General features: G+C 40.0%; 1 protein-coding gene across 6 annotated transcripts in view; it reads right to left on the minus strand.

Moving 5' to 3' along the window:
* Window positions 1–23058, minus strand: part of RPS6KA6 (ribosomal protein S6 kinase A6) — a 342192-nt gene extending 319134 nt beyond the window's left edge. For 4 of the 6 annotated variants that reach the window (XM_071213112.1, XM_058291821.2, XM_004465509.3 and 1 more), the window contains exon 1: window positions 22405–22910. In XM_071213112.1, the coding sequence (XP_071069213.1) occupies window positions 22405–22503 (99 nt within the window). In that variant the 5' untranslated portion in view covers window positions 22504–22910. Of the gene's footprint in view, window positions 1–22404 lie in introns of all 6 variants that reach the window. The other 2 variants (XM_058291822.2, XM_071213113.1) reach the window with 2 other exon arrangements.
* Between the last annotated feature and the right edge of the window lie 222 nt (window positions 23059–23280).

The raw sequence follows: 23280 nt of genomic DNA on the forward strand, positions 1-23280 counted from the left end.
AAAAAGCACATGAAAAGATATTCAACATCACTACCTATTAGAGAAATGCAAATCTAAACTACAATGAGATAATATCTTACACCCATTAGATTGGTGGCCATTAAAAAACAAAGGACTTCTGGAAAAAAAACAAAAAAACAAAAAAACAAAAACAAAAAAAACAAAGGACTACAAGTGTTGAAGATGTGGAGAAATGGGGACACTCATCCACTGTTGGTGGGAATGCAGAAGGATCCAACCATTCTGGAGGATAGTTTGGTGGTTAACCACCACACCAGGGAACTGAGAGCATCCACAACTGCAAGCAGGAAAATTGTATCCATCAGCCATGTGGGATCTAAGCACCCTCTCGATTTAGAGGAGGAGTGGACATCACCATCCCAGGGTCCACCGGATGCAGGAATAAAATATGGATTAGAGTGGACTTACTGGTATTCTACTATAGTACTATTGTGAATCTAGCAATGGAAGAAATTGTATCATTGATGTGGGGACAATAGCCACGGGAGCTGCTGAGGGCAGGGAGAAGGAAAAAAGGTGATGTGGGGGCATTTTCGGGACTTGGAGTTATCCTAAATTTTGCAGGGACAGATGCAAGACATTTTATATCCTGCCATAACCCACTGAATGGACTGAGAGTGTACACTATAATGTAAACTATAATCCATGCAGATATAAATAAAATAAAGATTAAATGCTGATTTCTCATCTCAAACCATGGAGGCATACAGGCAGTGGTAGGATATAGGTAAGGTGCTAAAAGAAAAAAACAACCAGCCAATAATACTGTATCTAGCAAAGCTACCATTCAAAAATGATGGAGATTTCAAAATTTTCACAGAAAAACAGAAATTAAGAGATTATGCCAATAAGAAATCTGTCCTTCAAGAAATATTCGGCAGGGACTTGGCCCAGTGGATAGGGCGTCCGTCTACTACATGGGAGGTCTGCGGTTCAAACCCAGGGCCTCCTTGACCCGTGTGGAGCTGGCCCATGCCCAATTCTGATGCGCGCAAGGAGTGCCCTGCCACGCAGGGGTGTCCCCCACGTAGGGGAGCCCCACGTGCAAGGAGCGCACCCCGTAAGGAAAGCTGCCCAGTGAGAAAGAAAGTGCAGCCTGCCCAGAAATGACGCCGTCCACAAGGAGAGCTGACACCACAAAATGACGCAACAAAAAGAAACAGATTCCCATGCCGCTGACGACAACAGAAGCAGACAAAGACGCAGCAAATAGTCACAGAGAACAGACAACCGGGGTGGGGGGGGGGAAGGGGAGAGAAATAAATAAATAAATAAATCTTAAAAAAAAAAGAAAAAAATACTCAAGGGTATGCTGCAGGTTGATAGGAAAAAACAAGAGAGTTTGAGGAGAGTGCACACACACAAAAATTTTTAATGAAATTAAAAAAATATAAATAAAACTAAAGAAAATACGGCTAATGTAAGTAATTCCTTGACAGTAATAACATAGAATGTTAATGGATTAAACTCACCAGTCAAGAGACAAAGATTGGCAGAATGAATAAGGAAATATGACACATCTATATGCTGTCAAGAAACCCACCTTAGACCCAGGGATTTAAGGAGGCTGAAAGTGAATGGCTAGAAAACAATTTTACAACAAACAACAACCAAAAAAGGACAGGAGTAGATATACTAATATCAGAGAAAATAGACTTTAAATGCAAAACTATTTTAAGAAACAAAGACAGACACTATGTATTAGTAAAATGAGTAATCTCCCAAGAAGAAAGAACAATCATAAACATTTATGCACCTAACCAGGGCACCTCAAAATACACGAGGGAAACACTGGAAAAACTAAGTGGAGAAATAGATGCCTCTACAATTATCCTGGGAGATTTAATACACCATTATTACCATTAGACAGAACATCTCAACAAAGAATTAGTAAAGAAACAAAGACTTTGAATAATATATTAGAAGACCAAGAATCAATAGACATATACAGAACACTACACCCAAATACAGAGAATATACTTTCTTCTCAAAGCACATGCATCATTCTCTACAACAGACCACATGCTAGGCCAGAGAACAACTCTCAATGAATGCAGAAAAACTGAAATTATACAAAGTAATTTCAATGACTACAATGGAAAGAAGTTGGAATTTAGTAAGGGCCAGATTAGGCACAAAGATAAGTTAAAAAAAAAACACAAAAACACTTTTTAGACAAACGGTGGGTCAATAAGGAAATTACAAAAGAAATAGTAAGTACATTGAAACAAATGAAAATGACAATAAAACACATCAATACCTATGGGACGCAGCAAAAGCTATACTGAGAGAAATTCATAGCCATAAATGCATATATCAAAAAATAAGAATAAAATGGAAGACGTAGCTGCACACCTAGAGGAATTAGAAAAATAATTAGAAACTAACAATAAAGGAAGTTGAAAGAAGGAAATAACAAAGGTTGGAGCAGAACTAAATGAAATAGAAAATTAAAGCGCACCAAATTGGAAAAGCTAACTATGAAATTTATTTGGAAATACAAGAGACCCAGAATAGCCAAAGACGTATTGTAAAATAAAAATGAAACTGGAGAAATCACACTACCTGACTTTAAAACATACTACAAAGCTACAGTGGTCAAAACTGCACAGTATTTTGCACAGGATAGACATACCAACGAATGGAACAGAATTGAGAGTTCTGATATAGATCCTTGCTTATACAGCCATCTGATATTAAACAAGGCCATCAAGCCCATTCAACTGGAAGAGGATGGCCTCTTCAATAAATGGTGCTTTCACAACTGCATAGCCACATCCAAAAGAATGAGAGAGGAACACCATCTTACAACTTATTCAAAAATCAACTCTAGATGGATCAAAAATCTAAATATAAGAGCAAAGACCATAAAGACCTTCAAAGATAATGAAGGGAAGCATCTACAGGACATTGTAAGAGGAAATGGTTTCATGAACTTCACACCCAAAGCATGAGCAGCAAAAGAAAAAATAAATGAAACTTCCTCTAAATTAAAAACATTTGCACCTCAAAGGAGTTTGTTAAGAAAGTGAAAAGACAGCATTCACAATGGGAGAAAATATCTGGTAACTATGTATCTTACAGGATCCTAATATCCATCGTATATAAAGAAATCCTAAATCTTGAAAAAGAAAAACAACCCATTTAAATAATGGGCTAGTGATTTGAACAGACACTTCTTCAAAGAAGAAATACAAATGGCTAAAAAACACATTAGAAGATCTCAACATCACTAGCTATTAGGGAAATGCAAGTCAACAAAGAGATTTCATCTTACACCCCTTAGACTGGCGGCCACTAAAGAAAAACAGAAGACTATAAGTGTTGGAGAGGATGTGGAGGAATGGGAACCCTCATCCACTGCTGGAGAGAATGTAAAATGATCCAGCCATTTTGATGGTCTGTTTGGCAGTTCCTCAAAAAATTAAATATATATATATCTGCCACGTGATCCAGCAATTCCATTGCTGAGTATATACTGAGAAAAATTGAAAGCAATGACACAAAAAGGTATGTGCACATTAATGTTCATAGCAGCATTATTCACTAAACAGAGAATAAACAACTGGGGTGGGGGGGGGGAAGAGGAGAGAAATAAATAAATAAATCTTTAAAAAAAAAAAAAAAGAAAATGATCTTAAATAAAAGGGTCAACTCGGACCAGCAGAATATCTCAGTCTAAAAACAATACCATATTTTTTAATGTAACATTAAAAAATAAATAAAGACAAAAAAAAAGCAATACCAAAAAAAAAAAAAGAATTAAATCAAGCAGTCTTAGAGAGCTACATTCTGGAAGACATGTTTACAGAAAATAGAAAGGAACAGAAGGTTGTGAGCCAATGCTCATACAGAAGTCTATGATAAGGTGGAAATGAGTAGTTGTGTGGTGAAGGGATATGATGGGTGTAATGATACTATTCAGTTGGGTGGTGCAAGTTTGACGGGGGGGTACTGGAGGAGGTTTGGTTGGTCGGTCCGTGGTACTGGGTTATAGTTGTGGAGCAAGCAGATGAACACTGGGGATTGATGGGTATGTGGCTGAAACTACAATGTTGGGAAAGCTCTTCTGGCAATATGACAAGGAAGGGTTACTGGCTTAGGGTGTTAGATGGGGGTGGGCATTCGGGAGAGGGTGCACCTGGGGCAGTCTTCTAGAGAATGTGTGAGCTATCATTTTGTCTTAGTGGGTTGTATCAATGGGTGGAGTCCCACATAACGAGCAGGAAGGAGTTGGACTCCCATCCTTGGGAGGTCTGATATGTTCTCAGAGGGGTGGGTTTCTCTCAAGAGCATGAGTGGTTCCTAATAGGGGAGGACAGACCAGTGTGTCAGGCCCTCAGTGTTATTTCAAGTAACTATGGATCTTGTGCTTCAAGGAGTGAAGCCTGGTGGTCACTGTGGACCCTGAATGGGAGGGAGTAATAGTAGTTGGAAGAGGGGGTACTTAGGGGGTAATGGAGGTGTTCTGCATGATCTTGCAATGATGGATACAGGCTGTGCAGACTTTCATCAAAATTTTATAAAAGTGTATTGTCTAGAGTGTAGACCATAATGTAAACCATAGACAATGGTTAGTGGCTATGTTTCAATATTTGTACATCAGTTGTAACAAATTACCATCCACATATAAACAGGTTAATGATAAGGGAAGGGGAAAAGGGGGAGGATGCTGGGTACACAGGAATCCCCTGTGTACTGTATGTGAATTTATTGTGACCTAAATCTTTGTTGAAGACAAAATGAAAAGAAGTAAGACACTGTGGAAGAAATGGAAGAAAATGTCACTGTATTCACAGGATAACAGATATTACAGTGAAGAGAGGTAAAATGCTGAAAAATTTTTAAACATTTTCCATTATATTTTTAATATCCAAATTTTTATTTTATTCTGGTTTAAGTTTTTCTAAATATTGTATATTTTATTTCTTATATTCAAACAAATCATTATTATTTCCTTTTCTTATTAATTGGGTAGAAGGGGAGAATCATTGAGTTGAGTGCCAGTGATGGGAAATACATGGGAGGAAGTTCACCTGGTCATTCATATAATGTATATAAATGTGTTCAAATATTCATGGGGCATCATCACACTCGGTGGAGATTTATACAATAATCGAAAGACTACTGAATTCCAATCCTGGGGTGCTCTGCCACACTCTCTGGTAGAACAGCAACAATCCCCCAAGTGCAGGGCAATGGCTATTGAGGAAGGACAGTCCACTGATGGGCTCTTGGTATTGACAATTATGCTTATGAGACTTTGCTCTTGCAGTTACAACTTAGCCTAGTGCTATAGGGTGCCTAAAAGTTACCTCCTGAGAAACTCTCCTTGTTGCTCAAATAAGGACTCTCTCAAAGCCAAACTGACCATATAAATGTATTACCTTCCCCCCAGCCTGGGACATGACTTCTGGAGATGAGCCTCCCTGGCACCAAGGGATCACTACCAAGCATCGACTAGAAATACAACTAGAAAAAAACTTTGAATAAAAGAGGAAAAAGGTAAAGTCAAATGAGTTTATATGGCTAAGAGACTTCAAAGTGAGTCAGGAACGGGCTCCTGGGGAATGTCTAAATGCTCATTCTGCCAGAGTGGGTGACACCATGGGGTAGAAACCCAAGTAGTGAGAGAGGGGGTGGACCCACATTCTGGGGAGGACCAATGACATCAAATAGAGGGAACTGTATCCCTCGAGAGAAAGGGTGGCTCCCAGGGCATTGGGGCAGTTGAGCAAGTTAGGCCCTGAACACTATTCCATCTATCTCTGGAAGTGGCTCCTCGGGAAACGGAGGTTGGCTGCCACTGTGGGCACCAAGGTGGAAGGGAAAATGGACGTTAAATGTGTGGAACCAAGGTAAATGGGGGGTAAGAGAGGAGTTTCGTGAGAGTACACAAGGATGGATATAAATCATGTAATATTACACCATAACATATAGGAGATGACAGACTGATAACATAAACCAAAATGTAAAACATAGGATAACTAAGAATGTAAAAAACTGTGTATCCTAAAGTATGCACCACAATGTAAGCACAGATGTCACCTTGTTAGAAAGCTATTGTCTCAGACTCTGTACATCACGTTAAGTAAATATGATGTGAAGAGGGTGTAAGGGTATCGCTGTGGAAGGGAAAAGGTTTTGTGGTGGATGTATGGGAGTGCTGTATATTATATATATGCATTGCTGTGGTCTAGGGCTCCTGTGAAGAGAAGCTCAATAATTAGGGGAAAAAAAAAGAAAAAGATAGGATGTAGAATTTTTTCCAAGTCAACATGTATTCTTTATCTAACCTTTAAACCCATCGCTATATGCCATTTCCTAGTAAGGGACCCTGACATTATATTGGGCTTCAAATATCAGGGAGTTCTGGATCACAGAGTGGGTCAACAATGGCAAAGGAGGGATACTGGTATAGGATACCATTGACAGGTGATATATGGCTGTCAGGGAGCTGTACAGAACATATGTCCAGGGTGCATGGTAATGTTTGGATATACTCATAGTGGCAACTATTAAAAACCACAGCAGGGTGGGTACTGGGTTCCTGGCCAGTGGTGCTCTGTCGTGGTCCCTAGGGGAGCAGCGACAGTCTCCCAGGTGCAGCGGCGGGGACCGGGAGGGAGTGACGGTTCAACAGTGAGCCCCTGATGCTAATGACTATGCTTGTGAGCTGATAAGCCTAAAATAAGAACAAGGCCTAGAGCAGCATTGTGCCTGGGAATTTCCTCCTGTCAGCCTTCATGTTACTCAAATGTGGCCAGTCTCGAAGCCAAACTCAGCATGTAAATGCAATGCCTTCCCCCCAGCGTGGGACATGACACCCGGGGATGAGCCTCCCTGGCACCGAGGGACCACTATCAACTACCAACTGATGATGCAACTGGAAAATGACCTTATACGGAAGGTTCAATGCGGATCAGCAGAATATCCCTGTCTACATAAAATAACAAGACTTTAAAATGCTGTTTGACCTAATGTAAGGGGGAAATGGAAAGGAGAAATGAGTTTATATGGCTACGAGTCTCTAAAAAAGAGTCTGGAGGCTGGCAGAAGGATTGCCCTTATGCACAACTGAGCAGAGTCTGAGAGACAGATAAAGCAGATACAACCCCCAGGTATTGGTTCCTTTGAGGGCTAAAGAGACCCATGGGAGTTATGGTCATGGCTGATGGGGTTAACTACCAGGTCAGATGGCCCCTCTTTGGAAATGGTGTTTATGTGTGATTAATCTGGACTCAGATGGGATCTCTCTTCATAAGACTTTCATGCTAATGTGCTGGAGGTGCAGTTAGTGTTGGGGTTTAAGATATATTTAGGGGATTTGAATCTCTGGACTGACAATGTGATAGCCAGGTCCTGAACCTCAACAGACTCCAGCACCTACAATCTGATTCATTGGACTCACCACACTCAGCTAAGATGGAGTTGAAGAAGGACAACCACCACACCATGGAGCCTAGAGTGATTACAACTGAAAGTGGGAGGATTGCATCCAGCATCCATGTGGAATCTGAGCCTCCTCTTGACATAGAGGTGCAATGGACACAACCAATCCAATGTCCACATAGAAAAGGTGGCATTGGATTGGAAAAAGTGGACATGGTGGCTGATGGGTATGGGGAAAGGCAGGAAGAGATGAGAGGTGGAGCCGTCTTTGGGACATGGAGCTGCCCTGGATGGTGCTTCAGGGGCAATCACCGGACATTGTAAATCCTTACAGGGCCCACTGGATGGAATGGGGGAGAGTATGGGCCATGATGTGGACCATTGACCATGAGGTGCAGAGGTGCCCAAAGATGTACTAACCAAATGCAATGGATGTGTCATGATGATGGGAATGAGTGTTGCTGGGGGGGGGGGGGGGAGAGGTGGGGTGGGGGTGGTGGGGTTGAATGGGACCTCATATATATATATTTTTTTTAATGTAATATTATTACAAAGTCAATAAAAAAAAACAAAAAAAAAAAAAACCAAAGTGAGTCAGGAAGTTATCCCAGAGGTAATTCTCATGCACATCTCAGCAGGATCTCATAAACTGCCAAAGCAGATACCAACCCAAATATTGGAATTCCTGAAGGCTCTGGAGATGCCCAGGTCCTATAGTCATGGAAGATACCTCTGGGGTTTGGTGCCTTGCCAGTGGGCCCTACTTTGGAGTTTGTGCTCCCAAGTGTGACAGAGTTGGACTCAGCTGTGACTTCTCTACACATGCCTGTTCTGTCCCTTCTATTTGAACCTATAGTTAGTGCTGGAATTGGTAGGTGAATGTCCTAGTAACTTGAACCTTTCGGCTGTCAATGTGCCAGCTGGGCCCTGATCCTCAGCAGAGTTTCAACACCTACTCTCCATTTCAGTAGACTCACCCAGGACAACAAGGAGGTGAAGATGAACAATCACCATAACAAGGAACAGAGAGAGTCTACAACAGCAAGCAGGACAGTCCCAACCATCAGCCATATGGGTTGGAGGCACCCTATGAATTAGACGTAGGGGCGGACATCACAATCCCCAAATCCTCAGGACTGGGGAATGAACTATGGACTAAAATAGACTTATTGGTATTCTACTATAGACTTACTGTGATTCTAGCAATTGAAGAAATTTATCATTGATGTGGAGGCAGTGGCCACTGCAGGTTCTGAGGGCAGGGAGAGGGAAAAACAGGTGAAATATGGGGGCATTTTGGGGACTTGGGAATTGTCCTGAATGACATTATGATGACAGATACAGGCCATTACATATCTTGCCATAACCTACAAAAATATGCAAGTGAGAGTGTAAACTACAATGAAAACTATAATCCATGCTTAGTGGCAATGCTCCAAAATGTTTCCATCAATTGTAACAAATGTTCCACACTAATTAAGGATATTGTTAATGTAGTAAAATGTGGGAGGTGTAGGGAGTAGGGCATATGGAAATCCCCTATATTTTTATGTAATATTTGTGTAATCTAAATATTTTAAAAATAATAATAAATATTTAATAAAAAAGAAATTATAGCTAAAATCAAAGTCCTAACTGAACACCTGGAAGCACTAAACAAAGAACAGCAAACCAATCCCAAAGAAAGTAGAAAGAATTAAATAAAGATTCAAGGAGAAATAAATGAAATTGGAGGGAAAAAACAATAGAAAAAAATCAACAAAAATTAAAGATTGTTCTTAGAGTAGATCAATACAACTGACAAACCCTGCTCCCAAAATTGCTTTCAGAAGTGAGCCTCTACAGTTGCAGTGTTCCTACCTTTCAGCTGAATTTCCCAACTTATTTCATTAAACTACATCTCACTCTCCTAGGATTCCTCTAACAGACTCATGCTTAGATAAGCATTTTTGTCCAGTACCTGAGAAGCTGCCAAGATTTACTCATCCAAATAACTTTACTTGTGAGGAAAATAAGAAAACCATGAGGTGAGTCTGGTGTGGATTCCCAATGTCAGTCAGTGCTCAGGGGGATATAGGTCTCAGTCGGGTAGAATAGGTGCTTTGAGCTGGCTTGGTGGTGAGGGTGGAGAGGAGGAAAATGCCTGAAGTAATCTTTGTTTAAAAGTCATTCATTCATAAAAGTTACTTGTGGAGGAGGGGCAAGATGGTGGCAGAGTAAGGAGCTCCAAGAGTTAATACAGTTAGTTATCACCCAGAGCTATCTAAAGAACCTGCTTGGAGGGCCCAGGAAATCCAAAGAACATCATGCGACATCCTTGGAAGAACAGGTGGAGGAGAACGTCCATCTACAGTTAAGATTTGTGAGTAGAACACTCCTTCCCATAGAGGTTGGTGCCCATATCCTGCTGCTAGTACAAACCACCTTGGAATTTATTCCCTGGCTGGATGGCATAGCTACATTTCCCAAAAATGGGGTAGGAAGAGTACACTGACTTCAGCTACTGATTAGTTCCAAAAATGTATAAAAGTGTATAGTCTAAAATTTAAACCACAATGTGAACCTTAATGTAACCAGAAATTTAGAAAAGTGTAGTCTAAAATCTAAACCATAATGTAAGCCATAATGGAACCATGGTTATTTGCTTTGTTTCAACATACAACAGCTGTAGCAAATATAACATACACATGTAAAAAGATCATTGCTGGGGAAGTGGAAAAAAGGTTTGATGTTGGGTATATGGGAGTCCCCTATATTGAATATGTGACTTTACTGTGATTTAAAACATTTTAGAAGACAAAATTAAAAAAAGGATGTAGACATTGAGGAAGGAATGGAAGAGATCGCCTTGCCACTGTACATGCATAGCAACACTTATTACTGTGATGGAAGTCAAAATATCAAAAACAAAGTTTCATGATATTTTTCATTATTTAATACCCCAATTTATTTTTTACTTTTAGTTCCTCTAAATTATTATGTATTCTGTTTCTAATCTTTAAACCTGACAATACTATTTCATTTTCCTCCAGGGCATGCATATAGGGTATATAGATATGTTCGGATGTTCTTTGTGTATTGACATAGTGGATAGTTACACATGACAACTGAGGAAGTGCTGAGTTCCCATGCTAGCAAACAGCAACAATCCCCCAAGTGCAAGGACATAGACAAGTGAAGAAGTATGGTCCAATGGGCCCTTGATACTGATGACTATGCTTATGAGTCTGTATGCTTGAAATTTCATCTATGCCTAGAGCTGCAGGGTGCCTAAGAGTTACCTCCTGACAGCCTCCATGTTGCTCAAATGTAGCTACTTTCTAAGCCAAGCTCAGGATGTAACTGCATTACCTTCCCTTGAGTGGGGCATGACTCATGGGGATGAGCCTCCCTGGTACTGAGGGATTACTACTACCACAAGTTGATGATGCAACTAGAAGAACACCTCGAATGAATGGGGGAAATGGTAAAGACAAATGAGTTTATATGGCTAAGAGTCTTCAAAATGAATTGGGAGGTCATCAGAGGGGTTGCACTTATGCATGTCTCAGCAGGATCCCAGAGACAGCCAAAGTAGATACAACCTCATTTACTAGTGTTCCTAAGGGCTACAGAGACACACAGGTTATATAGTCATGAAAGATGGCTCTGGAGTTCATTGCCTTGCCAATGGGCCCTACTTTGGAATTTGTGCTCCTAATTGTGATGGCGTTGGACTCAGATGTGACCTCTCTACACATGCCTCCGCTGTCACTTTTACTGAACCTGTCACTGGCACTGGGGTTTGTGTATGTTCAGGAGACTTGACTCTCTGGACTGTCCTTGTGCCGGCTGGGCCCTGAGCCTCAGCAGAGTTGCAACACCTACTCTCTGGTTCACTGGACTTACCCAGGTCAGCTGATGGGGATGTGAGAATGGTCAAGCATCACAACAGGGAACCAAGAGTGTCTACAAATGCAAGTAAGAGAATCACATCCATCAGCCATGTGGATCTAAGCTCCCTCTCAAATTAGATGTGGAGTGGTCATCGCCATCCCAGGGCCCACAGGATGGAGGAATACAATATGGATTGGAGTGAACTTGCTGGTATTCTTCTATAGAACTGTTGTGACTCTAGCAATGGAAGAAATTGTATCATTGATATGGAGACAGTGGCCACAGGAGTTGCTGAGGGCAGAGGGAGGAAGAGGTGTGATATGGGGCATTTTCAGGACTTGGAGTTGTTCTGAATGATATTGCAGGGACAGATGAAGGACATTATATATCATGCCATAACACATTGGATGGACTGGGAGAGAGTGTGAACTACAATGTAAACTATGGTCCATATGGAGTGGCAGTGGTCCAGGTATATTCATTAAATGCAATGAATGTGCCCTACTGATTAAAGGGGAGGTTGATGTGGGAGGAGCAGGGGGTGGGGGTGAGAAGTTGGGTATATGGAAACCTCATATTTTTTAAACTAATGTTTGTATGATCTATTTATCTTTTTTAAAAAAGACAATAAAAAAAGAAAAAAACATAGGTCTACTCAAGTGACTCTTTATGCACCTTGAAATCCCCACCAAAGAGTTCTCCCTCAAGTCATAAGGCCTTGGATGGAAGCTACATGTTAACCAAAGATTCCCCATAGGATCCCTGTGTACAAGAATGCACCCTCCAGTCCTTGAGTAAATCCTTTCCAGAAAATAAAACACCATTACAAATAAAAGACAATAATCTTGTCTTCAAAATCCCTTCATGTCCACATAAAAGTTTGGAGACAGAGAATTTTTTGATGACATAAAGTGTGCTGGTTCTCATGAGCCAATAAAAATGAAAGTCAGGTCAGTCCAAGAAGCATGTGAACTTGCACTTCAGATAAACCCATGTAGAATTGCTAAAACAAAGTCTCTACAAAACAACGGCCTATCTTGTGAAAATATCCAGGGGAGTACAGATCAAGAAGCAGACCTTTTTCAGTATAAAATGGATATTACTGTAATAGATACAAAGAATGGCCATCAGTCAAAATTAGGAGAGACGGGACATCAACTGTACATTAGTTAGTGAAAGCATGTTTTTAAAAATGAAGAAGAACAGATACTAGAAAAATCTCCAAGTGGAAAAAGAAAGATGAATGATGGCTTGGAAGATATGCCTGAGCGGACCACACAAGAATATTAATCCTATTTGGCAGACAGATTCCCCAAAGTAATAGAAGGAAAAGAAGGAATTTTCAGCAGCCACAAAAACACTAAACACCCATGGTAATAAACATGATAAAGTCCAACAGAAAGCATTTGTGGAGCCATATTTAAAGGTGATGAAAGAGAGACTACCCTACCAAATTTTCCTCATATTAAGGTGGATTATAAAAAAGAAGAGAAAATAAAATTTCTTGGATGTACATATAAGGAATGTGACATTTATTAAGCATAGGCCAGCAGAAGAAATAGAAAGAAGTTGGCTTCCTGCTCAAGACACCAATTCTCCTACCTTCCACTAAACACACTAGAGAATTTTTGGGAAGCTGGTTTTCCTTCCACTCAAACTTGTATGTAGAGGCATTACATTAAGAAAGACCTTGACCACTGTCCTCATCAAAAAAGATAGCACCCTTACAATGCAATGTTTTCTCCAAAAGGGAAGGAGCAGAAGACATAGATGTAAGCAAAAACTGGAGCACAGAGGACAATTTTTTCCTTCTTTTTTTATTTATAAAGTTGGTATTAAACAAGATATTTTAACTCCTGTAAACTGATTTCAATTTTCTATTGAAGATTATTTAAATGCCATTTACCAAATACAACTAGTTAAAATGTAGATGAGTTTATGTTGTATATTGTACAAGTTTGATATTATTTATGAATTCCAAAAATAGATATTGGATTATATTTGTGAACTGGTCTGTTCCTCTGGGCATATTAGATTGTATTGGATTTAGAGGTTTCACTTTTACTTGATTAAATTATGATTAATGCTTTCATTGGGCTATGGCACTAGGACGTTGAGTCCCCTCATCCTTCATGTACGGGAACTCACAGAGAAGAGTACACAGCAAAGGAGTTAGTTGAAGTTTTGATACTGGATCTAGGAAGTAAACACACCGAGAAGCAGATACATGAGGAAAGAGAGAAGGTTCCATTAGACACAGAGAGGCCCTGAGAAAAGAGACTAGCTTTTCACCTAATAGTTACAGCTGGCCTTATAGAGAAAGCAGAGCAACTGAGCCCAGAGAGAAATAAGCCCCAGGAAGAGAGATGAGACTTATCCAAGCCTACACCTGATATTGGAAAAAGCTAGGACCACAGAGCCTAAGAGGAAGCAGAAGCCTGAACCCATGCAGACAGCAATAGGCATCTTGCTCCAGCACGTGGCAATAGACTTTGGTCAGGGAGTAACTTATGCTTTATGGCCTGGTAATTGTAAGCTTCTAGTGCAAATAAATACCCTTTATAAAAGCCAACATATTTCTGGTATTTTCAGTCAGCACCCCTTGCGCTGACTAATACATATATTCTTGCTCTAGCACCTTTAAAATAATAAGGTATCTTCATTGTGCACTCTAATTTAAGAGGTTTTTTTTTTAATTTGGTAATGCCTAATTACAATTTTTAAAAAAACACTAGAAAAATGTAACAAAACCAAAAGTTGGTTCTTTGAGAAAATTAATAAAACTGACAAAACCTTAGCTAGAATAACAAAGAAAAAAAAGAAAGAATATGCAAATACATAAAATGAAATAACAAAGAGGGGATATCACTCCTGATCCCATAGAAATAAAGTGTATCATAAGAGGATACTTTGAAAAATTGCATGACAACAAAATGCATAACTCAGATGATATGGACAAATTCCTAGAAACACATAAGCAGCTGACCTTGATGAAAGAAGAAACTGATGAACTCAACAGAATAATCACAAGTAGCGAGATTGAATTAGTCATCAAAAACTTCCCAAGGAAGTAAAACCCAAGACCAGATGATGTCAACAGGTGAATTCTACCAATCATTCCAGAAAGAACTAGCATCAATCCTGAATAAACTTCCAAAAAATAGAAGTATAGGGAACATTTCCTAACTCATTCTATGATGCAAATATCATTCTAGTTTCAAAACCACACAAAGATTCCACAAGAAAGGAAAGCTATAGACCAAATTCTCTAATGAAAGTAGATGCTAAAATCCTCAATAAAATACTTGCTAATCATATTCAACAACACATTAAACAAATTATACACCACTATCAAGTGGGTTACATCCCTGGTATGCAAGGATGTTTCAATATAAGGAAATCAATCAGTGTGATACACCATATTAACATATCAAACGAAAAAAATCACATTTTCATCTCTAATGATGGAGAAAATACATTTGACAAAATACAGCATCCTTTTCTGATAAAAACACTTTAAAAGATAAGAATAGAAGGACATTTCCTCCACAAAATAAAGGGGATATATGAAAACCCACAGATAACATCATATTCAATGGTGAAATAGTAAAGGTTTTCCTCTAAGATCTGGAACAAGAACCATAAAACTTCTAGCAGAAATTGTAGGAAAATATCTTCAAGACCTGGTGGTAGGTGGTGGATTCTTAAAGTAGATGAGAGGAGGACTGAGATGGAGTACTGATGCTTAATGTATGTAGAAATTTAATTAGCTTTACTGTAAAAGTATGGAAATGCATAGAGTGGATGTTAACACATAATGAGTTACACTAGTTTATAAATGGGGATGTGGCTGAAAATGTTAGTCTAGGGATGTAAATTCCAATTGATAGAATGCTAGAGAATAATCTAGAAACTTAATTGCACAGTAAACCAAGAGTTGGATGAGAATTGTGGTTAATGGTACAGATGCAAGGGTGTCCTTTGTGAGCTAGAGCAAATGTACATGACTACTACATGGTGCTGGGAATATGAAGAAGCATGGGAAAAATAGAGCTGGAGTAACCTATGGACTGTGGTTAGCAGTAATAATATAATATTCTTACATCTATACGAAAGATGTACTGTTTTGATAATGGGGCAGTATGGAAAATGTGAGCCAAACGTACAGTATGGACATGGTAACAATCGGATGATATTATCTTATCTGTAGCAAATGTTCCAACACAGTGTGACGTGTAGATGGAGAGGTATTGTTTAGGAATTCTGCACATATACATGATTGTTTTATAAGTTTACAAGTTCTGTCATAAAAATATATTTAAAAAATAATAATAGGGTTGGGTTGGGGGAAAACACACCAAATATAAGATAAAGACTACGATTAGTTAAGGTTTTGAAAATATTTTTTCATAATTTGTAACTAATGTCTCACAACAATGCAAGGTATTGTTGGAGGGTTGATGTATGGGACCCTTGTATGATGTTATATATGTTTGCTTTGTGTGTTCACACCTTTTATTATACACTTAATTGTTTATGTATGCTCATATATAAATGATATAAAGATAATAATAGGGTTGGTTGGGGGAAAAGTACTCTGGTTAGTAGTAATATTTTGACAACGCTCTTTACTCATTAGTTAAAAAGTTTTAACAATGCAAGTTATTGTTGGTAAGGTGAGTTATGAGAGTCCTGTATGACATTACATATATTTGTTTTGTAAGTTCACAACTATCTTATACACTTATTGTTTATGCTTAAGTATGAGTATCACTTCAATAAATTAATAAAAAAGATGAGACAGACTAGAGAGTGGTGATATAGAAACAACAATATGGCCTCAAGAGAGCAACAACAGCATTGTTAGGAATTATTGTGGAACATTAAGGTAATGATTAGCCCTCTTGATGACCTAATCATGGTAGGGGTATATAGAGGCCCTGAATAAAATGACCTGAAAATCTCCAGACCAGACTGGTTTAAAGGAAGATACACAATAGAACTGGGAAGGTACCCCCGAAGGAGGGGCTAGGGGTCTGCTGACCCATCCCACTTACTATTACAAATAAACCTTCTAAAAGTATGCAAGAAATACATATGTCCCTGTTCTCTATTCCACATTCCAAAAAGTAGCAGCAGTCACTATTTTCTGAACATACCTCTGTACTCATGGGTTAGTGACTAAGATGAATATTGGAGAAGCAGAAATTATAGGCATAAGGCTCATATAACAAGCATTAAACACTTTTTATATATAAGTGCATTCGCCAATGGTAGTAAGGATTTTAAACATGCCAAACATGCCCAGAGATCTGTAGTTGTTTACTCTTGTTCAAGAAAATATTAAGCAAAAGCAAGTTCATTTTAGCTGTCTATATCCCTAAGGTACAAAGACTGATCTTTGCATTAGTCCAGTGGCTAACACAGAGCTCGATATCAACAGGCATGGATTAAATATCAGCTAAATTGAACTGATTTCTAGCTCAAAGCTCCTAATCCCAATTGTTTCTCCAGTCCTCCTTCTTGCTCTTCCACATCTAATCAGTTGCCAAATTCTAACAATTCTATTTCTGCAAGGTATTTCCCATCAGTCCTTTCTTTTCTAACCCTTCTGTCCTTAGATCAAAAATCTCATTACTGCTTTCCCCTAAAGAAACAGCCTCCTGGCTGGTCTTCCCCACCTTCAGTCTCTCTCCCAATCCAATTCTTTAATAGTTCCCATTTACAGAAAACTGAGCCTTTAAACTAGTTTGAAAAGCCCCATACAACCTGGGCAGAGCCTACCTTTTAGTGTATTTTTCTACCTCATTTCACACTATATCCTACCCTACAGATCTTACACCCTACCAATATCAGATTCCTCCTTCCACTCACAACACATCCATGCCTTTCTTTTTGTTGTCTCCAATCACCTAAAATATGCTCCTTTAATCTCTGCCTGTGAAAATATTACCCACTTTCTAGTCCCCTGCTCAAATTCCACCTCCTTCACAACCTGATTCATCCCTAAACCACCCTTACCACAACCCAGTTGGTGGTAGTCCTGCACCTTGTATAAAAAACATTCTGTAAAATATGGACTAGAGTGGACTTGCTGGTATTCTACTATAAAATTGTGAATCCAGCAATGGAAGAAATTGTATCACTGATATGGAGACAGTGGCCACAGGAGTTGCTGAAGGCAGGGAGAGGGAAAAGGAGGTGTGATATGGGGGCATTTTTGGGACTTGGAGTTGTCCTGAATGATATTGCAGGGACAGATGCAGAACATTATATATCCTTCCATAACCCACTGAATGGACTGGGAGAAAGTATAAACTACAATGTAAACTATAATCCATGCTGTGGAGCAGTGCTCAAACATGTATTCATCCATTGCAATAAATGTACCACACTAATGAAAGAAGTTGTTGAGGTGGGAGGAGTGGGGTTGTGGGGAGTGGGGTATATGGGAACCTCTCATATTTTTTAATGTAACATTTTGTGTGATCTATGTATCTTTAAAAAAAAGATAATAAAAAAAATTTGCACATGACTGTCTTCCCCACCTAATTGTAAACCTATACAGGCTGGGGTGGGGACTCAGTGTGGTATAGCCTTAGGCATTTCACATTACAGCATTATGCACAGTACTGCCTTGTACTCAAAAAATACTTGATGAATTGAATGAACTCCTACCATGACAAAAGTACAGAATTTATTTAAAAACCTGATAAGATTAAATGTAAATGAAATGCTTCAATTGCCAGTTGTAAGAAATGAAATTATTTGCCTCATCCTCTGAAGTGTTCATAAACATAACCTCATATTTTATCGCTAAATTAATATAACTAGTCACCCTACCAATGTTTAGAAATGTGCAGAGTAAAAGCCCCACTAAGATTAAATAATCAGATATAACAAAGGAAGTCTTGAGGTCAAAACTGCTTATGATGGAGAAGTCTGGGACTATGGTCATGGCTATCTAGGTCCCAAGTTCTTAATATAGGTGACAATAATTCTGAACTTAGCAGCAGGGAAAGGGGCATGATAGTGATTGTAGGAAAAGAGAGGGCACTATTGTGCACTGGAGGCCTCCTTAGCAAAACAACTTGCTAAGTATATTAAAGGCATTACTGCATTTTCTTATGCATAACAACTTTTTCTTCCATTTACAGATGAAGGCTCAGAGAGGTTAGGTAACTTGCACTGGGTCACACAGCTAGTATGAAAAGTCACTAAGTTAGTATGAGGTGGAGGTGAGATTGGAACACAGATTTGTCTGCCCCAAAAGCCCATGTTCTTTCCTCCATTAGACATCTCATGAAAATTAATTAAAACTAATACTTCTTCCTAATTTGCCATATATTTGCCATCCTAGTTAAATTTTTTTAAGGTCTGTGACTTCAGTTCCAAACTATTTTTATCAGGGGAATTAAATGCTCTCAAACTCAACTTTTTAAAACAAAGGTAGGAGAAAAACAACACAAAGGTAGCACTGCTAAACAAATAATGTAAAAGTACCGTCATTTTTATAATATAATTTAACATAATATATAATTTGAAAACTCCATAATCAAGTCTTCCATTAGGAAGCAAACACTCCCTCATTAAAACCAACCCAACCAACCAACTAATTAACAACTAAATGTACAAACTGTAATGTACTAATGTACTAAACAGCAGTACCTTACAACTCCTATAGAGGAATGACCAACACCCATCCCAATTCAAGTAAATACATCTTCCCTTATCTTGACAGAATCTAGGCAAGAGCTAAAATTACGGCTGCCTGAGGGGTGATGTCCTTTTAAGTCCCTATCCCTAATAGACCTAATTGATACAGTCTCTGCAAAAGCTCTCACCACCCAAGCCTCTTGCTTATCCTGTTTGTCCTCTTGCAAGAATCCTCTTCCCTGGAGCTATCAGAGTCCAAGACTCTATTATTCAGGCTTATTTTCCACCTCCCACTGGAACCAAGAGTGACAATTTGAATTTGGTGAATCCCAAAAAGAGATTATGTTTTTCAATTATGTTTTGAATCCATTGCTGTGGTTATGAGACCCTTTGATTACATCAGATTCTGTTAAAGGAACTTGATTAGATCACCTGATTAGATCACTTTTGATTGGACCATGACAGTGAGGCATGAATCAGATTGGGTCTCCACCTACTTCCTGAGCTTAATACAAATGGGGACACAGAGGAAGAGACAGAGAAAGGACGCTGACATTTTGACTCAGCCATATAAGAGAGGGACTGGAAAGGACTGCTAGCAGCCAATGCTGAAGCATGAGACCCCCAAGAGGCTGGGTCCATGGAGCAGCTCAAGGCTAAAGAGACAAGCCATATGCCTGATAGCCCACAGCTGAATGTGGGATTAAACAGCAGCAGAGATATAGAGAAGGCCCGGAAAAGACAAGCCCTATGCCTGGTTGTCTACAGCTAAACTCAGGAGACGGTGAGCCTTGAGGGAAAGGTAGGGACGTTGGCATATCACCCACCATCTTGCTTCACCATTTGGCAGGACACCAGGATTACCAGTAGCTGACTTTGATGAGAAAGCATCTCTGATGGTGCCTTGATTTGGACATTTTATGGTCTCAGATCTGTAAGCACTTGCCTCAAACAAAATTTCCATTCTAAAAGCCAACCTATTTCTGGGACTTTTCATCCATAGCCCCATGGCAAACTAAGACACAAGGTACAAGCTATTTCTGAATTGAAACTTTGGACACTTTTTCCTATAGGACAATTTTATAAACAATGGTTATGCTCTTCATCATTATACCTCACTACTGTGTACTTATCTGAGTATGCAACAATCCTCAAAAACTTTTTCTGTGGGGAAATATGTTAAGAATCCCAAATAACCAATTTATACATTTTGGAATTATAATTCAAAGGTTTACAACTGCCCAAACAAACAACATAGGTAAAAGATATTGAAAAAAACCCAAAATACATGGTACTGTCTATGACCGCTATCTTACCAGCATTTGAACACACACAGAAATTGACAAATTATTTCCTTGGACTTTAATATCAACAGATTCTTATATTTAAGGATTCCAACACATTACAAAAATATAGATTCTACAATGGAAACATCCTTAGTTTTACAAACTATCACAATTGAAAGCTCTAAAATTCAAACTCAAAGGTTAGCACTTCCAAAGCCAGCATTAACAAACATGTAATTAAAATAAATCCAAATTCTAAGAAATAAAATTGTTCCCTTCTTATCAAAAGAACACCCTTAAAGAAAAATCCTCTAAGTACTAGGAAGATCTGTTTAAATGCAACATTTAGTTTTTGCCTAGAATATTTTTAATTTGTCACTTACGGGGTTAAATCTAACCAATCACAACTGTTTATGACAAAGAAAGCAGAAATATGACAAAGAAAGCAGAAATACTATCTTCACCCTATTACCTTCACCTCTCCTTTTATTTCATAGGAAGTAATTTCCACTGGAGTGTTTTTCCAAATTGCTGAGGTTAATCTGTAAGATATCTAGAACATACAGCAAATAAACAAATCATATGAACTAATTATAATTAAAAAATACTACACTCAAGTTTTTTTTAAAGTATAAAATAATAGGGGTGCAAAAGGCTCCCTATCTCTCCACCCCTTCCTTATATTAAAATATTTAACTGTTTTATAAACTAAATGTCTGTGACTATTATTCAATATACTATACATACATACATACCTAAAACAAAATTCTTCTCCCCTTGCAAAAACCTCGTGTACGTAGGAAGCAAACCCACATTCTAAGAAGCAATTAACCCCTCTTCATTTATCCTTTTCTTAGATTCACACAATATTATAAGGTACTTCAGAATTGCCTAGTTCACTAATAAATAAAATATTTCCTATAAACACCAAAGGTTCAACTTCAGGCTATTTCTGAATTATTTCTGCCACATTTCTTGTTATATGTTACTACTCTAGCATGTACACATAACCCTAGTTTTTTTTGTAATTAAGGGGAAAAAACAAGCAAGCAAGAAAAAAAACAACGAAGTAAACATATGGCAGTCTAAAATGTGTTTTTAAAAGATGGAGCAAGTTCTTGAAAGACAAAGTTGCACCTTGATCTGTGGAGTATTTACACACCCTACCTCAACATATCGTAGGAATCAATGTGGCCTTCACCGACTATTTTAGTTGTATGGTGGCCTCTACTGGATTAGTATGTTATTAGTTGATTAAAGTTATCAGAAGAGGATCCGACTATCATAAAAGGCACATTTTTGTGTTTAAATGCTGCTTACTTTTATAACCAAAAAAAAAAAAGGCAACAATTAAAAACAAAGTACCTGTACACATTTAAGTAATCTCACTGATCAAATAAGAGCGGGAAGAGAAGCAAACTAAAATATTTTAGATGAACCTCGCCAAGTCTTTTCAGTGTTCTTATAAGGGTTGGCATTTACTTTTCGTCTTCTTTTGGAGAGCAACGGAGTGGGGACAGTGGTTGGGGAAAAGAAGGGGCGGTAGAATTGAGAGGACCTGAGAGGAGGCAGCAGCCTTGACCTGAATGTAAAGAAACCTGGCCTCCAATTCATCTCGTTTTAGGGGATTACCAAGCCAAAGAACCAAACAAGTCTCAGCGAAACGAGAAAGCAATCATCCCTACGTGCAAATGTCCCAAGTTGCTTCATCACCTTGGTGTGTTTTTGTGCCCCTGGGTTTGTAAAGCGCTCAGGGTTATATATGGACCACTCTGGAGTAAGCCGCCGTTCCCCAAAGTCTCTGAGCCAGCAAACCCCGCCCAGCGGAAAAAGAGGGTCGCACTGAGTCGGACGTAGTAACAGGCGCGTCCCTCAGTCCCACTTCGGATCGGAAAGTAAAGAAACTTAGTCACAACTCCCGCGTGGCCCGCAGGGCAGGCGCTCCGCCCGAGGCCGACATGCACTCGCTACCCACGCTGGAGCCCGCCACCGCCTCCCCACCGGCTCCCCAGCCCAAGAACAGTTGGGGCAGCGCGTGCTCCACCGCTCAGCAGTCAGAAGGGGCTTGGCATGGCACCCCGCCTCCCAGCCCTACGCTCCTTTTCTCTCGGCCCTCGGCCAGGGTTCTGAGGGGAGGAAAGGGTCATCCTGCCCGCTCGGCCATCACACTAACCCTGCCGCTGCTCGCGTAGCCGCTACTCGCGTCGTCGCCGCCAACGAACACCTCCATTTCTTGGTCCCAAGGTTCCTCTTGAGAAGCAAAGGATAGCATTTCCTTTTCAGGAGCTCTTGAACAGGAGCTGCTCACAGTCGCCGGGGCCAAGCATCCAGCCTATTGAGCTTGCCCGCCGCCAACGCCTTAACCTCCAGTCCCGCCTTCAGCGACCGCTGGTCTTGCCGCAGGGTGCTTCAGAGGCTGGGAGCTGCGGTCGCCGCAGCCGCAGCCGCAGCCGCAGCCACAGGCTGCTGCTCCCCATAGAAAAGACAACTCTGTGTTGCCTCTCCAAGACCTACTCAGCTTGTGCTCACCAGTCGTGAGGCTGCGACTACCGCAGGACTGTAACCGCACCCCCTCAGGCGCCCTCCCAGATCCCAGCTCTGTCAATATGGCGGCTACGGCAGCGTTACCTGTGAGGCTCCTGGAAACCTCCCACGCCCCGCCCCAAGCGGCGGCACAGCGGCGTCACAAGAACGTCAACGGAGATTCCCTCCCTGGAGTGAAGGGGGTGGGGTGGAAATGAGCTGCGGGGGTCATGCGGGGGACTGAGCGGTGGGGAGTGGAGACAAACAGAGGGGACTTGCTGGGCGAGGTAGGCGGGTGAAAAGTAGTAAAAGCCAGGGCTGCAGCCTCAGTAAATCTGCCCACTCTACGGAGCATGCTTGGCACTGTTCACACGTGCTCAGCAGGCCCTCTCAAATCTACTGAGCCGCCTCGTCGACTGTAGGATTCCCGAAAAGGGTGCGCGAACTGGAGGACCTTCTATAGTGTTTGAGAAGCCCGTCAGGAGAGGACTTAAGGAGTATCTGCTTGCAGAGCTTACAGAAACAG

Source organism: Dasypus novemcinctus, chromosome X, assembly GCF_030445035.2.
Source record: "Dasypus novemcinctus isolate mDasNov1 chromosome X, mDasNov1.1.hap2, whole genome shotgun sequence".
Lineage (NCBI taxonomy): Eukaryota > Metazoa > Chordata > Mammalia > Cingulata > Dasypodidae > Dasypus > Dasypus novemcinctus.